The sequence below is a fragment of the Vidua macroura genome, chromosome 20 (genome assembly GCF_024509145.1).
Source record: "Vidua macroura isolate BioBank_ID:100142 chromosome 20, ASM2450914v1, whole genome shotgun sequence".
Taxonomy (NCBI): domain Eukaryota; kingdom Metazoa; phylum Chordata; class Aves; order Passeriformes; family Viduidae; genus Vidua; species Vidua macroura.
The window spans coordinates 8,943,311-8,957,830 of record NC_071590.1 but is presented as its reverse complement, the minus strand read 5'-3'; the positions used below and the strand labels follow the sequence as shown (position 1 = coordinate 8,957,830).

At 40.7% G+C, this 14,520-nt stretch overlaps 1 protein-coding gene across 1 annotated transcript; it reads left to right on the top strand.

Annotated features, from left to right (window-relative positions):
- The first annotated feature begins 4,772 nt into the window (after positions 1-4,772).
- On the top strand, positions 4,773-13,514 carry RNFT1 (ring finger protein, transmembrane 1). The gene is made up of 9 exons (XM_053995258.1): positions 4,773-4,874; positions 6,506-6,903; positions 7,244-7,320; positions 7,908-8,008; positions 8,621-8,774; positions 10,205-10,363; positions 11,138-11,203; positions 11,614-11,715; positions 11,894-13,514. Exons 1-9 carry the CDS (start codon positions 4,870-4,872, stop codon positions 12,026-12,028), a joined length of 1,197 nt encoding a protein of 398 aa, XP_053851233.1. The 5' UTR covers positions 4,773-4,869; the 3' UTR covers positions 12,029-13,514.
- The last annotated feature ends 1,006 nt before the right edge of the window (positions 13,515-14,520 follow it).

Here is a 14,520-nt window from a genome sequence, read left to right as displayed (position 1 = left end):
GGCAGGAGCAGGGCACATGGCAGTGAGATAACACACGTGGCTTAACAAGCACCCCGTTATCTCCTTGGAGCAGCCACAGGAGCTGGGCCTGGTCCTCACCCACAGGCTGCAGACAAAGGCTGGAGCAGGTTGAAAGCCATGGATCAACTCCTAATACACCTCAACCACTGGAAACAGCACACAGCCAGCTGTGACATTAATATGAAATGCACAGGGGGAAAGTTCTGCCGTGGAAATGAACTTGTGCGTTTGCAAAGGTGGTCTTGTCAACTCTAAGGATCTAAAATTCATCTCTGCATTTCCTCCTAAACCATACAAGCCTGGCCACTGTGCTCTGACTTAACTGAAAAAATGGTGAAGTTAGTGATTGCTTTCCAAAACAAAAATGATTTTCAGAGTAAGGAGTACTTTAATTTCACCTTACCTTCTAAATTAGTGTCTGTGTCTTAAGTTTTACAGCCTAATTTTACAGACACAAGCAACTATTTTCAATTTTGGTAAGACATTTAGTCACTTTCAAGCAAAAAAAAAAATCCTTTTCATACTTGTAAAGTGTTATAGGCATAATCTGGATAATCTTATTACGCGACAAACATGGTCTGATTCATGGATAACACTTCCTAATAAATTAACACACTTCTGTTAAAACAAAATCTTTTGTTAGAAAAGAAGTAGAAAAGCCCCCCCATATCCTTAAGAGAATTTTAAATATTGTCACCAAGCTAAAAACAGCAAGTAAATATTAACTCTGTGAAGTGCAAAACAAGTTTTATTGACCCGTGAGGTAAATATTGACTGAAATGAAGCAAATATTTATGTGCTGATGTTAAGGGGACGAATCCCCTTCACCACAGCAAACACGATTTTGCCTACTACATTTCTGGGTTTGTATTTATTCCAAAAGGTCTGAAAGGAGTTATTTCCTTTTCCAGACATCTGCTTTTTAAAAACAAAACTGTCTTTCCACAGTGACTACATTGGATGTGCACCCAGAGGGCTGGAATATTGTACAACACACAGGTTTGACAAATTGCTTTCAGACAGAAAACTCACTTAACTAAAACCTGACCAGACAACAACATCCAGGACTCCTCTTTGATCCCTAAAAGGGTAAACAGAAAGTCAAATTCCATTTTATGAGTTATGTTAGCAGATTAATTTGGGTTTGGAACATGAAATGTGTTGTTGTATATCACACACATGGAGGGATTGCTAGGGCTGTCCTGTGCAGGGCCAGGAGTGGGACTTGGATGATCCCAGTGGGTCCCTTCCATCTCAGGGTATTCTTTGATTTAATAAGGAAAATACAGAATAATTAAGGATATAACTACTAGCAGGTACTACAAATGGAATATAAATTAACAAACTCATCTACTCCTTCCTGGTAAACCCACTCATGTTTACACACATGAGAATTTACTGTTCAATTGAATGATTCACACAGGGATTCACACATTCAGATGAGCAAATTATATGAGAAAAAAAACCTAATTTTGAGAAATTTCAAAGATCCTATTGAAAATTCTGGCACGTTTAAGGACACCCATTAGAGAATACCAACGTCATGATCATTACATCTTCTGACCTAAATACCTCCGTAATGGGCTAACAGCAGCAGTTAACACACACCTCCGGAAATTCTTGAACAGCTGAATGTTTTTTGAGTCACTGGATTTAACAGATCCTCCAGTGTCTCTACAAGAAAAGCCCGGTTCAGGAAACAACTTCTCCACTTGGTCCTGATGACCACGGGAGTCACTCCTTTCTGCAGATACAGACAGAGGCTGAGCACCCTCCTGTGCAGGGAGCAAAAACTACAGCTGCCCTTTGTGGCTCTGCCGGCTCATTCTCATTCAAGGCTTTATCTTTGCCTAAAAAAAAAAAAAAAACAAAAACCAACAAAACTCCGGGATCTAATTTAGCAGCTTTGGAACAATTACATGACACCACTGCAGTGGAATTACTCTCAGTTTAGAATGACTTCACAGGAATGAACACGCTGCTGGTACAGAGAGGGCTCAAGATTTCTGGAAACCTCAGGGAACAGGGTGATGTCATTGCAACACAAAAATATCTGCTTCGAATTCCTCGCGAGTCTCCTTGACAAAGCTTAGAGGATCAGAGTTCAGCAGTGAGACTCAGCCATCACCTCAGGGGTGTTTTCAGAACTGGGCTCCATTCTTCACTGTTTCAGATACAGGAGCTGTTTTCTTGTGCTCGAAATACAAACTGAAGTCAGGGCTTGTAGAGTTGCAGGAAACAGTTTTTAAAAGATGGAGCACTCAAAGCTCAGGAAACATTCGAATTTTAAAGGTTATTTGAGCCTCTTGGAAGCACTTTCAAATCCTTCAAAGAGTTTAAACTAAACCCTCTTCATTTTGCAGAAGTCTCCCATGCTCAAACAGCATTTTGGGTAAAATGAAGACAAACCAATAAAGTCTTTGAATATTCAGGACATTCTGCTATTCTACAGATTCTTACCAAAAAACCCATTTTTTTTTTATCATATCATTAACTAAAAATGCTTTCCCTGTATTTGAGATCAGCTCCTTTAAATTCCAGTACAGATGATGCTGCACACCTCATTTTAAAGCACCAGTCCCTTCTGATGAAAAAAAGGTGATACAAAAGGTGAAGATTGTAATCCTTTAACCTGCTCAGGTTTCTGCAGAGCTCCTTCAGGACACAAAATACATCCTTCTAATATTCTTCTGCCTATAAAACAAGCTCTCAGCAACTTCTAGGAGAGAGTGGCTGTTGCTGCAGAGGTAAATACTGAGCGGCCAGGCAGAGTTCCACAAGGATCAGAGTTTGTTCCAATGTTTTCATGCACTGAACAACCCCAGGAAAAGCAGTGATGGAAAGTGCTGATTGCACCAATTAAAGAGGTATCACCTGTTCCTGGGAGGATGAGAAAGTCTGGGAGACTTATGAGTGTATAAATACCTGAAAATGTGTCTGGGCACTCTATGAAATTTATTGGCATCCTGGGAGTAGAATCCAAATACAGATTGGTAAATTTATCACCAGGTATTCCATGACCTAATGTGTCCAATGCCCATGGGAAAAGACTTCCAATTTTCTGTGAATAATCTCCCAAATCTCTCTTGTGTCAGGAGTTACTAAATCCAGAGGTCATTAATGGCACTAGGAAAACATACCTGTTAAATAACAACATCTCTGAAGAGTTACACACCTTCTAATGAGCTGTGAATTGGAGATAAATCAGCAAGTGACCTGCATGAGCAAACACCACTGATTAATAAACTGCCACGAATTAATTTCATATTTTCAGTGCATATGGCAATGGGAAACAGTTTGAGAACAATGTGGATTTAAAGCTACATTTGTACTTTAATGCATTTTATAATTACAAAAAAGAAACAGCTGAACAAATCTTTTAAATTTATACCCTTCCAAGCAATGTACAGAAGGCATGCATAATTTCCAATCATAAAACACTATTTAAAAATAAAAGCTTTATAATTGCTTTCCCTGATTTGAGAAGCAAATTAAGATTTCTTTCACATTGTCCTTCATAATCCAAACACGATGCGAGTGACTGACTGAGCAAAGAGTGGGAGAATGAACAATATGGCACAACAGAAGCCAAACACAACAGGTTTGTGTTATCCTTGGAAGGATGGGGACATGGCCATGAAATTCTTTGAGTGCTTCCTGCCAGGCATCTGAAATCTGCATCGGTGCTGCTACTGAGCAGTATTGGGATAATTAGACAGAAAAATTACACAAATGAGAAAGGTCTTCTGAGTTCAGAGGGCGTACAGGAACAGGCCCGTGGCTATGTTTAATACTTAAGTATATCTGAAATAACCAGCCCAGGTTTCTTCCAATCCATCGGCCACAGCCCGAGAGAAACGCAGATGATTTGTGACCTGAACTTTCCAGTTGGGAAATTCTAGGCACGGTTTCCAAAAAACATCATAAAAGTAGATCAAATTGCCTCCTCAAAACCTACCTCCAAGAGACACAGAGATGCAGCCAGTGTTTTCAGCTGCTTCCTTGAAAAATAAAAGAGAAGATTTGTTGTTAGATGCTGTCACTGAACACCAGGCCACGTAACTCTTCCAAACATTTCGTTTTCCACTTCATAACATCTACATCTAAGGGCCCATCCTTTCCCTCTCCAGGGGCTACTGACCCCACAGCATTGCTGTAGTCAAACTTTGGAATTAAACCAGCATTTCTGTTCTAACTCAAAACAACACAGCACCGATTTTCAAAGCTGCCTAGATATTAATCCCATTTTCCATGTGAGCTGCATACCTAAACACTTTTTCTAGAAAAATATCTGAGCCAGGGAAAACAGATGCCATTTCTGGACGCTAACTAATTTATTCAAGAGCATATTTCAAAAGAAAACCTGTATCTATTTCATTCCAAGCCTCTCCCAAGAGCTACAGCAGCATTAACTAGGGCAGCGCTTTCCTCAGGTTTCCTGGGAGGCAAAGCCAATTTCCAGACAGCAGGACTCCCTTAATCGCCACCAACAAGTAATGATACCGCAGTACACATATACTTTTATATCCATCCCTTCATTTCCTTCCTAATTATTGCCCTCCCAGGTTAATTTTAATTGCGGCTTTAAATAAAAAGCAACAGGGACCTCCCCCTCGTTTTGGCGCGGTTGAGGCTGAGGGGAGGCGCACCCTCCTCACGGGCCACGACGGGGCGAAGGCCGCGGCGTTGCCAGAGCAACACCCAGCCCGGAGCCTTCCTCCTCCTCCTCACGCCTCTCCTTCCTCCTCCTCCTCCCCTCATGGCTCCTCCTCTTCCTCCCCCCGCCGCGCCCTCTCCCACCCCCTCGGCCCCGGCGATGGCGGCGGGCGAGGAGGCGCCGGGCGCCCCATGAGGTACCGGGGAGGGGCGGGAAAGGGGCCGCCCCCGCGTCCCCTCACAGCGCAGGGCAGGGAGGGGGACACGGGGACGCGGCTGCGGGGTCGCTCTTTTATTCCCTGCGCGGGGGTCCCGGCGGTTCGAACCCACCCGAGGGGTTCCCGGGGCGAGCCCTCCTGAGGAGCTCCCGGCGGTTCAAACCCTGCCGGGGGTCCCGGCGAGGTGCGGGAGCAGCTCCCAGAGCGCGGGGGGAGCAGCGGCCCCGGGAGAGACGGGGAATGCGCGAATGGGCCTTTCTCAAGAGCCTTAATTTAGTTAATTTTTTTTGGGGGGGGAGAACAAAATCTGGGAGTCTTCTCTGAAGAGTCGGTGATTTGAAAGTTTGCTCGGCGCAGTGGCAGGGACGCTGCTCCGGCTTTTTGAGCACCGAGCTGTCAGTTCTTGCAGAACCCGGCCCCAAAACACCGACTGCAGGGCAAATTAGGTGTCTTTTTTTTTATTCCTTCCTGTAAAAGCATTGCTCGGTAACACTGTAACATTGTTCACACCATCTCCATCGGTTTTATTCGTGTGCAAAAAAATACAGAAGGAGAATTTAGGTTGTTTTGAAGTATGATGTCATCTTTGGCCAACCAAAAAAAAAATAGTAGTAGTAGGAGCAGCACTTGTAAATATTCTAAGTTCTCATATTCATGTGTTAAAGTGGTTCTACTCTTTAATGTTACATTCTTTTTAAAGGCTAGAGAATTTGAGGTATGTGCAAATGCATCCAGAACTTGCTGTGCAAAACCAATTTTGTTTTGTTTCTGCACCCCCAGTGAACCTAGCTGTGAAAAAAACATTTTCAAAGAGGAATCTGTAAGAGTTTGAACGGTAGGAAGAGGATTATATCAAAATTCTCAGTGTTTCAATATTACTCCATAGTGACAAGTATTGTGTCAAATTCAGCTTCGAGGCATTCTCCAAAATCATTACTCTAATGTCACACCAGTCCAGAGAAGTTGATTTAACCCTATTTGATCCGAGTAAAGACTCACAGAGAAGTGAAAAACTGCCCAGAAGACAACCAAAAGATGCCAAAGGAAAGATAAATCAGACCTCATTTGGCTGCATTTCATTTTTCACTCTTTTAAATGCTTCTTAGAAAAAAATGGCCTAACCTGGTTCTGCTCCCTTCCCCAGACAGGATAATCTCATTAATCTCATAATGGCCCTCAGTTTTGAGCATGCACTGGCTTTTGACTGGACGTGTCTGAACCAGTGCTCAGCAATTAATGGATGCATGGAAATGTACTCCCAGCTTCCTTCCCATCAGTGTTTGCTCCTTTTCTGGCCCGCTGCTGTTGCTATTTTTGTGAAATTATGCAGCACTTCCACGCTCTCTCCTGTACAAGCCAGTGCTGGTCTCCTGTCCGGCAGCTTTTGCTGTTCTGATTCGCACTTTTAGCTGTCCCTAAGGAAGCCAGGAAAACCTGCACATGGAGGGAAGGAAATAATTTGAATTTGGGACACAGGAGGCTGTGCTGTGGAGAGGGGGTGTGACCCACACAACAAACTCGGGCGGGATCTCAGAGAATCTTGCCGTCACTCAGTACAACCTATTGGATTTCTGTTTTCCTGAACTCTTTCTTTAACTGTCCCGCTCTAGGAGACACAAATTAGAAAAAAGCCCAGGAGCAAACCCCACCATGCACCCCGACTGCGCCCATCTCCACAGCATCCAGGGCAGCGGCGATGACTCTTCCTCCTCCTCCTCCTCGCCCAGGCTGGCGGGAGACGGCACCGGGGACGTGCGCATCCAGCTGAGCTCCAGCGCGGGGGAATCCAGGGAAAACGCGACCTCGCGGGCCTCCAGGCCGGGCTCCCAGAGCCGCTCCCACGGGCACGCCCATGGCGAGGCAGGAGGGCCCGAGGATGCGGCTGCGGAGCCGGAGGAGCAGGGCGGGAGCTCCCTGTCGGAGCTGCGGTACCTCCTGCAGTGGCTGCACAAGAGCCTGCCCTACCTCCTGATCCTCAGCGTCAAACTCCTCATGCAGCACATAACTGGTAGAGTGGAACAAAACCAGCTTGAAGGGAATAGACCCTCCTCCCCTCCCCCCCCCGCCAAGAAATACACTAATAACCATGCCTGAAATGTAATTCAATTTATTTTTAGCTTTATTTTTATTTGCTTTATTCATCAGAAAGAGAGATTTACTAAACTACATTTCAGTGGCTTCTGTTTCCTTTGCTGGCATATGTACAATGTGCTTAATTATCCTGGCTTGAGAGTCTGAGCTATTAATTCTAATTACAAAGACATATTAGAAGTGGCTGCTTTTTAACCCAGTTCAGTGATTTTTTTTTTTCCTTTTCACGTTTATAACTGATCCTATTTTCCTAATAGGCATTTCTCTTGGAATTGGGCTGCTAACAACTTATGCGTACGCAAACAAAAGCATAGTAAATCAGGTTTTTCTCAGAGTAAGTATCACCCTCTGCAACAAAATTCATTAAGTTAAGCAAGACTTAAACAAGTTAATCCATTTTTGAAAGAAATGTGAATGGAGATGGTGTTTTATTTACTTAATAATATTAGGTATCAAGATGGAAGTCTTAATGCTTCTGTACAGGGGAACTTCTCAGATAGATAACAAGGTTTGTAAAATTCAAGGGGGTGGTTTTTTCCCCCTCTGATTTTGGCCATTGAAATAATTTTTTGTAAGTTATGGATTAACTTCTTAACTATATTTGTGGGATGAAATAGCAGTTGACAGTTTAAATTTTCAGCTCTGTCTTCATTCCCAAAGGGAATGTTGTTTGTTCAGAGTGGGGTGGGTTTTGGCTGTCTTTAGAAAAAACCTTGGTACACCTAGAAATTGGTAGGTTGAAAATACTAAAATTACTGCTTTACCTTTCCATTGAGGTCTCCTATTTTATGGGGTCTAAACCCCCTAAGATAAAGTCCTCTGGTAGTAACTGCTTGGGTGTAACAGACCAACAGACCTGGTGTTTGGGATGTATTCCAGCACTGTTCTGGACTGCAATGTGTCTTTACAATCCCCTTGCAGGAACGGTGCTCCAAGTTGCAATGCTCTTGGTTACTACTCTACCTAAGTGGATCATCTCTCCTCTTGTATTACACCTTCCACTCTCAGTCCCTGTATCACAGGTAAGTAGAGAAACAGCTCTACCCCACCATAAATTACCCAGACATTAACTGGGGACACTTTATCTGCTGTTTTTCTTTAATTGTGGCATTGGTTTGTCTTTCACTTTAATCTCCATTCCTCCCCTTCTGCCAAATTTAACAGGTGCTGTCCTTAAAAACATTATGTTGGAATTTGCTAGACCCCTTACTCCATTTAATGGCACTACTGTACCACAGAGAACATTCCTGGCTTGGATTCCCAGCTCTGACCCTTGGGAATACCAAATGTGGCATCCTGGGGCTCTGTGGAGTTCATGACTCCAACTGATTTTTCCCCCTTGACCATTCTGTAGCTGCAGCCTTGGCTGGAAATCAAAGGCTAAATGCCAAACAGAGACAGCAGACTGAGCTCTGGAGGATGGGGCTGTGATGAAGATACAGCAAAGAAGGTTCCAGGATGGAAAAGTTGTCAGAGATCCCCAGCGATCCATTTTCAATGAGCAGTTCATTTTCTTAGCAAATGTTCTCCCTTGGTGTTAACCAGGTTTCCTTTTTTAATTAAACCTGCTGTGATAATCTCAGGTTACAGTTTAAATAGGGTGCTCCAGTAACTTCTGATACTTCTTTTTGTAGCTTAATCTTCTTAAGCCCCACTGTGGATTTTATGAACTTTTGGGAGGTGCTTTGGATTGTGGGAGTCACAGATTTTATTCTGAAATTCCTCTTCATGGGCTTGAAGTGCTTTATTCTCCTGGTGCCTTCTTTTATCATATCCTTTAAATCCAAGGTAAGGAAACAAGCTGTAGTTTTGATTCCTTGTGAAGATTCTCTTATGGTAAAAGTAACTAATTATTAAATTCTACCTAGAGAAAAATCTTTAATTAAATGTCTGTATATAATCCACCACTACACCGTGGGCAAGAAAACCCTGTGGATTTCATGTTCTTCTCTGCTTGGTGCTAAAAAAGGTTTTTAGTCTGATCAGAAACAATTGCTTGTATTATATCATTGAATAAATGGGTTTATTTCTGTCTCCAAGTTGGGGGTTGAAGCAAACCTTTTATTTTCTGCTCTGTAGGAATGTGTACATGGGCAGTTGGCCTGCAGCAGCTGGAGCACAGCAAATTTTGCTCAACATGCTCCACAAGAACTGTCAAGATTTTAAGATCTGCACATGCATACAGCTGTTTTTTTCTGTCTCTTCAAAAATAATCCTGAATTTTCTTTGTTGTTAATAAACTTAAGGAATATTTTTGTCAGATCAAGGAATTTGATGCATAGCTTAATTTCTCAGATCAGTAAGGTTTAATAATTTTCTCAGAAGCTTACACTCACTGGTGGTGTATTTATTTTTATCTGCTTCCCGAGGTGAGGCAGGCAAAACCAATTACATTTTATCTTAAAATTGCAATTACTAGTGCTGGTTCAGAAAAAATAAATTAGCAAGTACAGTTTGATGTGGTAGCATTTGAACAGGGTGTTTTGGGACGTTTTTATCTCTTATAACGTACCAGAACAAGTTCTTCTGAGGTACAACTGGCTTCTCTACATACTGATTTATAATCAAGATCTCTATTTTTTTTCTACAGCTAGTGATGTAACATGCAAAAAAGTTACTGAAAATTCCATTACACCAGCTATGGCTAAATTAAAGAAGGAATCTGGTCAATAGTGGCAAATTGTGGCATCATCCAGTGTACATTATAGAGTTACAAATACAGTTTTAAGAAAAACTTAATTTATTTCCTTAAAAGCTAAGCTAAGTATTTATGATTATACGTGTACACACACGGTGTACATGTAATGAGCCTTATTCTCACTTTTAAACCCTGAGTGCAGGACACAACTCTGGCTCATGACAAGATGATCTCTGTGACCAAATTTGTGTTATTCTGCTTTTTCATGTAACTTTACTTTTTTTGGAGCTTATGAAATTAAGTCTGACAGCCTTGTTAAGTAGGTAGGCATCTGCCAAGCCATCCCAATTCAGCCTATAATTTGATTTTCTGCAGTCCATCAATCAATTCAGCTACTATTACTTGGACAGTTGTGGTGAGACTCATCCTCTGATCTTTTTTTTTTTCCTGTGCTTCACATTTAATTGTTTCATTACAAGAAGAAGCTACTCCAAAGTATAGCAATGCATCTTTTTCTGTGTATTTTGCAAATCCTTGGGAGTTTTAAATCTTGAGCTATTCCTTTGCATGTCTTGCTTAGGGCTACTGGTACATGCTGTTAGAAGAACTCTGCCAGTATTACCGTATGTTTGTCCCCATACCAGTTTGGTTCCGTTACCTCATGGCCTATGGGGAGCTGGACACTGCACTGGGATGGACCCTTGGCATTCTCCTGGGCCTTCTCTACCTCATCCTCAAGGTATGCAAGCTTTATACTCTTCTCAAGTTTTCTGTAGCATTCTCAAGTGGTTTTCTGCAGGAATAATCAGTGGAGGGTTACACACACAACACATTTCTCAAAGTTCCCCTCTGAACTCAGTGCCAAGTTGCTTCAGTTTTACTGATGCAGCCTTCCAGGAGAACTGGCTCAGGACTGAAAATCATCTTGATCTAGCAATGGATTGGGATTGCAAAGCAAAGGACACAGCTACCATGGGTCTGCTCGCATCAGACACAGAACTTGCAAAAATAAAGATAAAATTACAGCTAAAAGAGTAACCACCTTCCAGGAAACGAAATTTTCTCTGTTGGAGTATCCTGTGTGATGCTAAACAAGTTAACCATCTTCCTGCTGGCTTTCTGCTTCTCCGAAGAGCTCATCTCTCCCAAATGTAACCAGTTTGGCTTTCAAAATGACCAACACTTCCTCATGCTCTGGTACCTTAATTCCAGAACTAAAGACCATTGCAAGTATGAAAGTAATGCTGATACATTTCCACTCCAGTGCTTCATTTCAGAACCTCAACACTCTTAAAAAACAGACCCCTACCAGGAAAAACTTCAGTCTATATGTTTCATTTGGTTACATCTCAAACATTTAAAATAGGGTCAGTCTGAACTATTGCTGTGCTTATGTGACTTCCAACATGCAATCAGCAGTGAGACTTCCAGTGCTGGAATCAAAAGCTCAGGAGCTTTTTAGTTCACAGTGAAAAAATACCAAGCATAACTCAAGTTTTCTTTTCCATTTCAGCTTTTGAGCTTTTTTGGACAATGGAGGACCTTCAGGCAGGTCTTAAGGATATTTTTTACACGCCCAGTGAGTACTGAATTCTCTTATGACAAAACCATAACCCCAATTCAAATGAAAATCCTTCTAGAAATTCCTCATTCCCATTCCTTTGTATTGTTTTAGCAATAAACAAATGCATTTTTAAATTAACCCCTGTATACTCATTCTCCCATTTCAGTCTGAGTTCCCTGACTGAATGATAGTGGTGTCACCTGAACAACAACAAAATCACCCACAAAAAAAAAATCTGCACATCCCTTCAGATAAAAGGATGTGAAACAATCCTTTTTGTCCTGCTTCTACTTCAAAATTAGCTATACTTGAAAAATTAGGATTTAAGTTTCCCTTATTCCAAATTCCTTTCTGTCCTGGTATTTGGGTGTGGCTTTTTCATCCCCCTCAAAATTAATATTTGCTGCAAATCCTTTGTTTTCCAGCACTATGGGGTGCCAGCCAGCAAGAGACAGTGCTCTGAATCTGATGATATTTGTTCCATTTGCCAAGCTGAATTTCAGAAGCCTATTCTGCTGATCTGTCAGGTAATACACATAAAAATCCCATTTTTTTATAATTAAAGAATATTTTAAACTACTGTTACACAAGACAACATAAAATTAGATGAGTGTATGTTTGATGATTATTTTTCTGAATTAGACTGTACAAATAATATAAATGGAAGAGCTTAGAAGCTCTAAGTTGTCATTCTTTTCATTCCAGCACACATTTTGTGAAGAATGCATCTCTTTATGGTTTAATAGAGAAAAAACCTGTCCACTCTGCAGAACTGTTATTTCAGACCATGTTAACAAGTGGAAGGATGGAGCCACATCTATGCATCTCCAGATTTTCTAAAGCTTGTCAAACAACTTGGGTTCCAGTTTGTTTGTTCACACTAAGGTTTTTCAGTTTACTGCAGATTAAACTGTAGGTGGCACAAGGAAGGAGTTTCCAAATTCCACATACCATGTATTTAAAACAGTGCAGAAAATGGCAACTTGACCTTTTTTAAGTAGAGAAAACTGAAGTTTTCAGAAAGAATGCAGAAAAAGCCAGCATTGCTTCTCTTGTGATTCTCATAGGAAACAGTCAAATCCTTGAAATGTGCTGCATTACTTCTTAATTCAACATTTTATTTTAAAAGTTCAGTAGGGTTCCAGACTGTACTAAACTGTATTTATCTTTCTAACATGACTCAAACCAAAAGGTCAACCTACTGATTTTATTAAAATTATTGGCAAATTTTATACTCTGGACTACAGTGAGAATTAGAGCTGTTTGTCACTCTTGGCATTGAAGATCTTTAATGCTTGCCCAGTAAATGAGAGAAATGAGCTTTTTAATGCACCTGGAACAGCAGCTATTTCTCACTGGACCTGTAGATAAGCACAAGAATAAGGTATTTCCCCTTTAGGTTCTTGTATGCTTCTAATGGATCCTTGGCTTAATCTTTTGCCTTTAAACCAACCACTGATGTTAGTTTTTTACTTAGCATTTTATAAAGCTGGTATTTTTAAAAGAAATCTTTAATACTATATTTTTGTCATAATAGGAACCAGATTTTCTTACAGGGGAGAATCTATTTTATACTCTATTTGCAATTTGTAGTTTGCATAAAAATCAGAGAGAATAAATGCATTTGAATCTATATGTTGAATAAAGGAAGAAGATTCCTTGTTGTTTTGGTATTAACTCATGTAAGCACATAACAACTGCTCACTGCCATGTATACTTTTCTTGTTGAAGAAAACAAGAACCCTTTAAATGTTACAATTTATTCATGATTTTTTATGTTATTTCTACCATTAATTTCTGTGTAACTTCACTTTATTCCTTGATTTTTTTCCACTTTGCTATTCAGGTAAGACTGAAAATCTAACTCAAATGATTCTGTTACAGGAAAGTTACATTTAGTTACCATTAACTTGAGCTTTTTTTGCCTGAAGACATTTAGGAAACTTGTAAATTCAGGAAAAACAATTAGAAAGTGAAACACTTACTTGAATACCCTAAAGGTACTGCTCCAAGGGCAGAATCCAGTATTCAGAATAAAAGTCTAATGAGATGGAAGATTCAAGCTAAGAAATATCATTACATCTGGCCTGTAAAGATTATTTTATGGAGCACAACAAAGGGTTAGTGCTTTAAATCAACCCTGATTCTTTGGTCTTTGTCTACAACATTGTAGTAACTGCAGTAAGTGTGGAGATAGGTCAAAAACAGGGATCAGGGAACAATTTCTCTTCTTTCTCTCTTTCTGTTGATTTTTCCATCTAAACCCAGTAATATTAACAAACATGTTTAATTAAAAAACCAAGAATAAAAAAGAGATTTTGGTCAACCGGTTTAGATTTCCACATCATCAATCAAACAAGTCATTCTCATCTTAGTTACAGACAGGGGAAAAAGTGAGTACCTGACATGCAGGAATGCATTCTCTGTGATCCATGGAACTGCTCCTGATGCAGGCCAGGGCCTCTGCAGGGACACACAGGGTGACAAATGACAATCAACAGCCACTTTCTAAGAGCCCAAGAACCCAGGGGAAAGTACCAGAAGGAGCCTCTCTTGGGTCTTTAAGTTCTGAGGGATTTCCTCCTCCATTTCCCATCAGAGCTCTCAGGAAAGACAATGATTTACAGTTCCTGTTATACTTAGGGCCTACCTACTTCCTAAAATAAAAACAAATAGGTCACTTGGATTAGCATATGTTTAAATTTGCATTTAGTTGCTATTCACACCCACCTTATTTAGCTCTTGAGGATATTTAGTTGCAGTAAACTGTGAGAGATGAAAACCAGGACAGGGATTACCTTTGTTTCTGCTAAGGCAGCTCAAGGGTGTTCTTGCAGACAGCTACAGATGGATTTAGTCTAGAAGAGAACAACTGGAGAAGTTCCTATATGGGACCTGCACACAAGGGACTGCAGGAAGAATATTCAAGTAATTTGCTTTGTTCTTAATGATTTCTCCTTTGGAAAAAGGATTTCCCTCTGAACTGGGAAAATGAAACAGCAACGAGCCTGCTGCAGAGACGGAATTTAAATAAACCAACCAAACCCCAAACATCAGCCCTAAAACCAGAACAGCCTCCTGAATGTTTGATGCACTTTTTGATTAACACTGAGAGCAGGTTGAGAGTTAATACTGAAAAGAGAATAATAAACATATTATTATTACATAATATATTAAACAAACCCAAAATAAACTTCTACTATACCCTTAGAGTGGACTCAAATATGAAATGTTCTCCAGCAGTTCAGCTTTTAAACAGCACAGCAAAACAAAAAACAAAAAAAACCAACCAACCAAACAAAAAAAGGGATATTCAAAAGAACAATTGACTC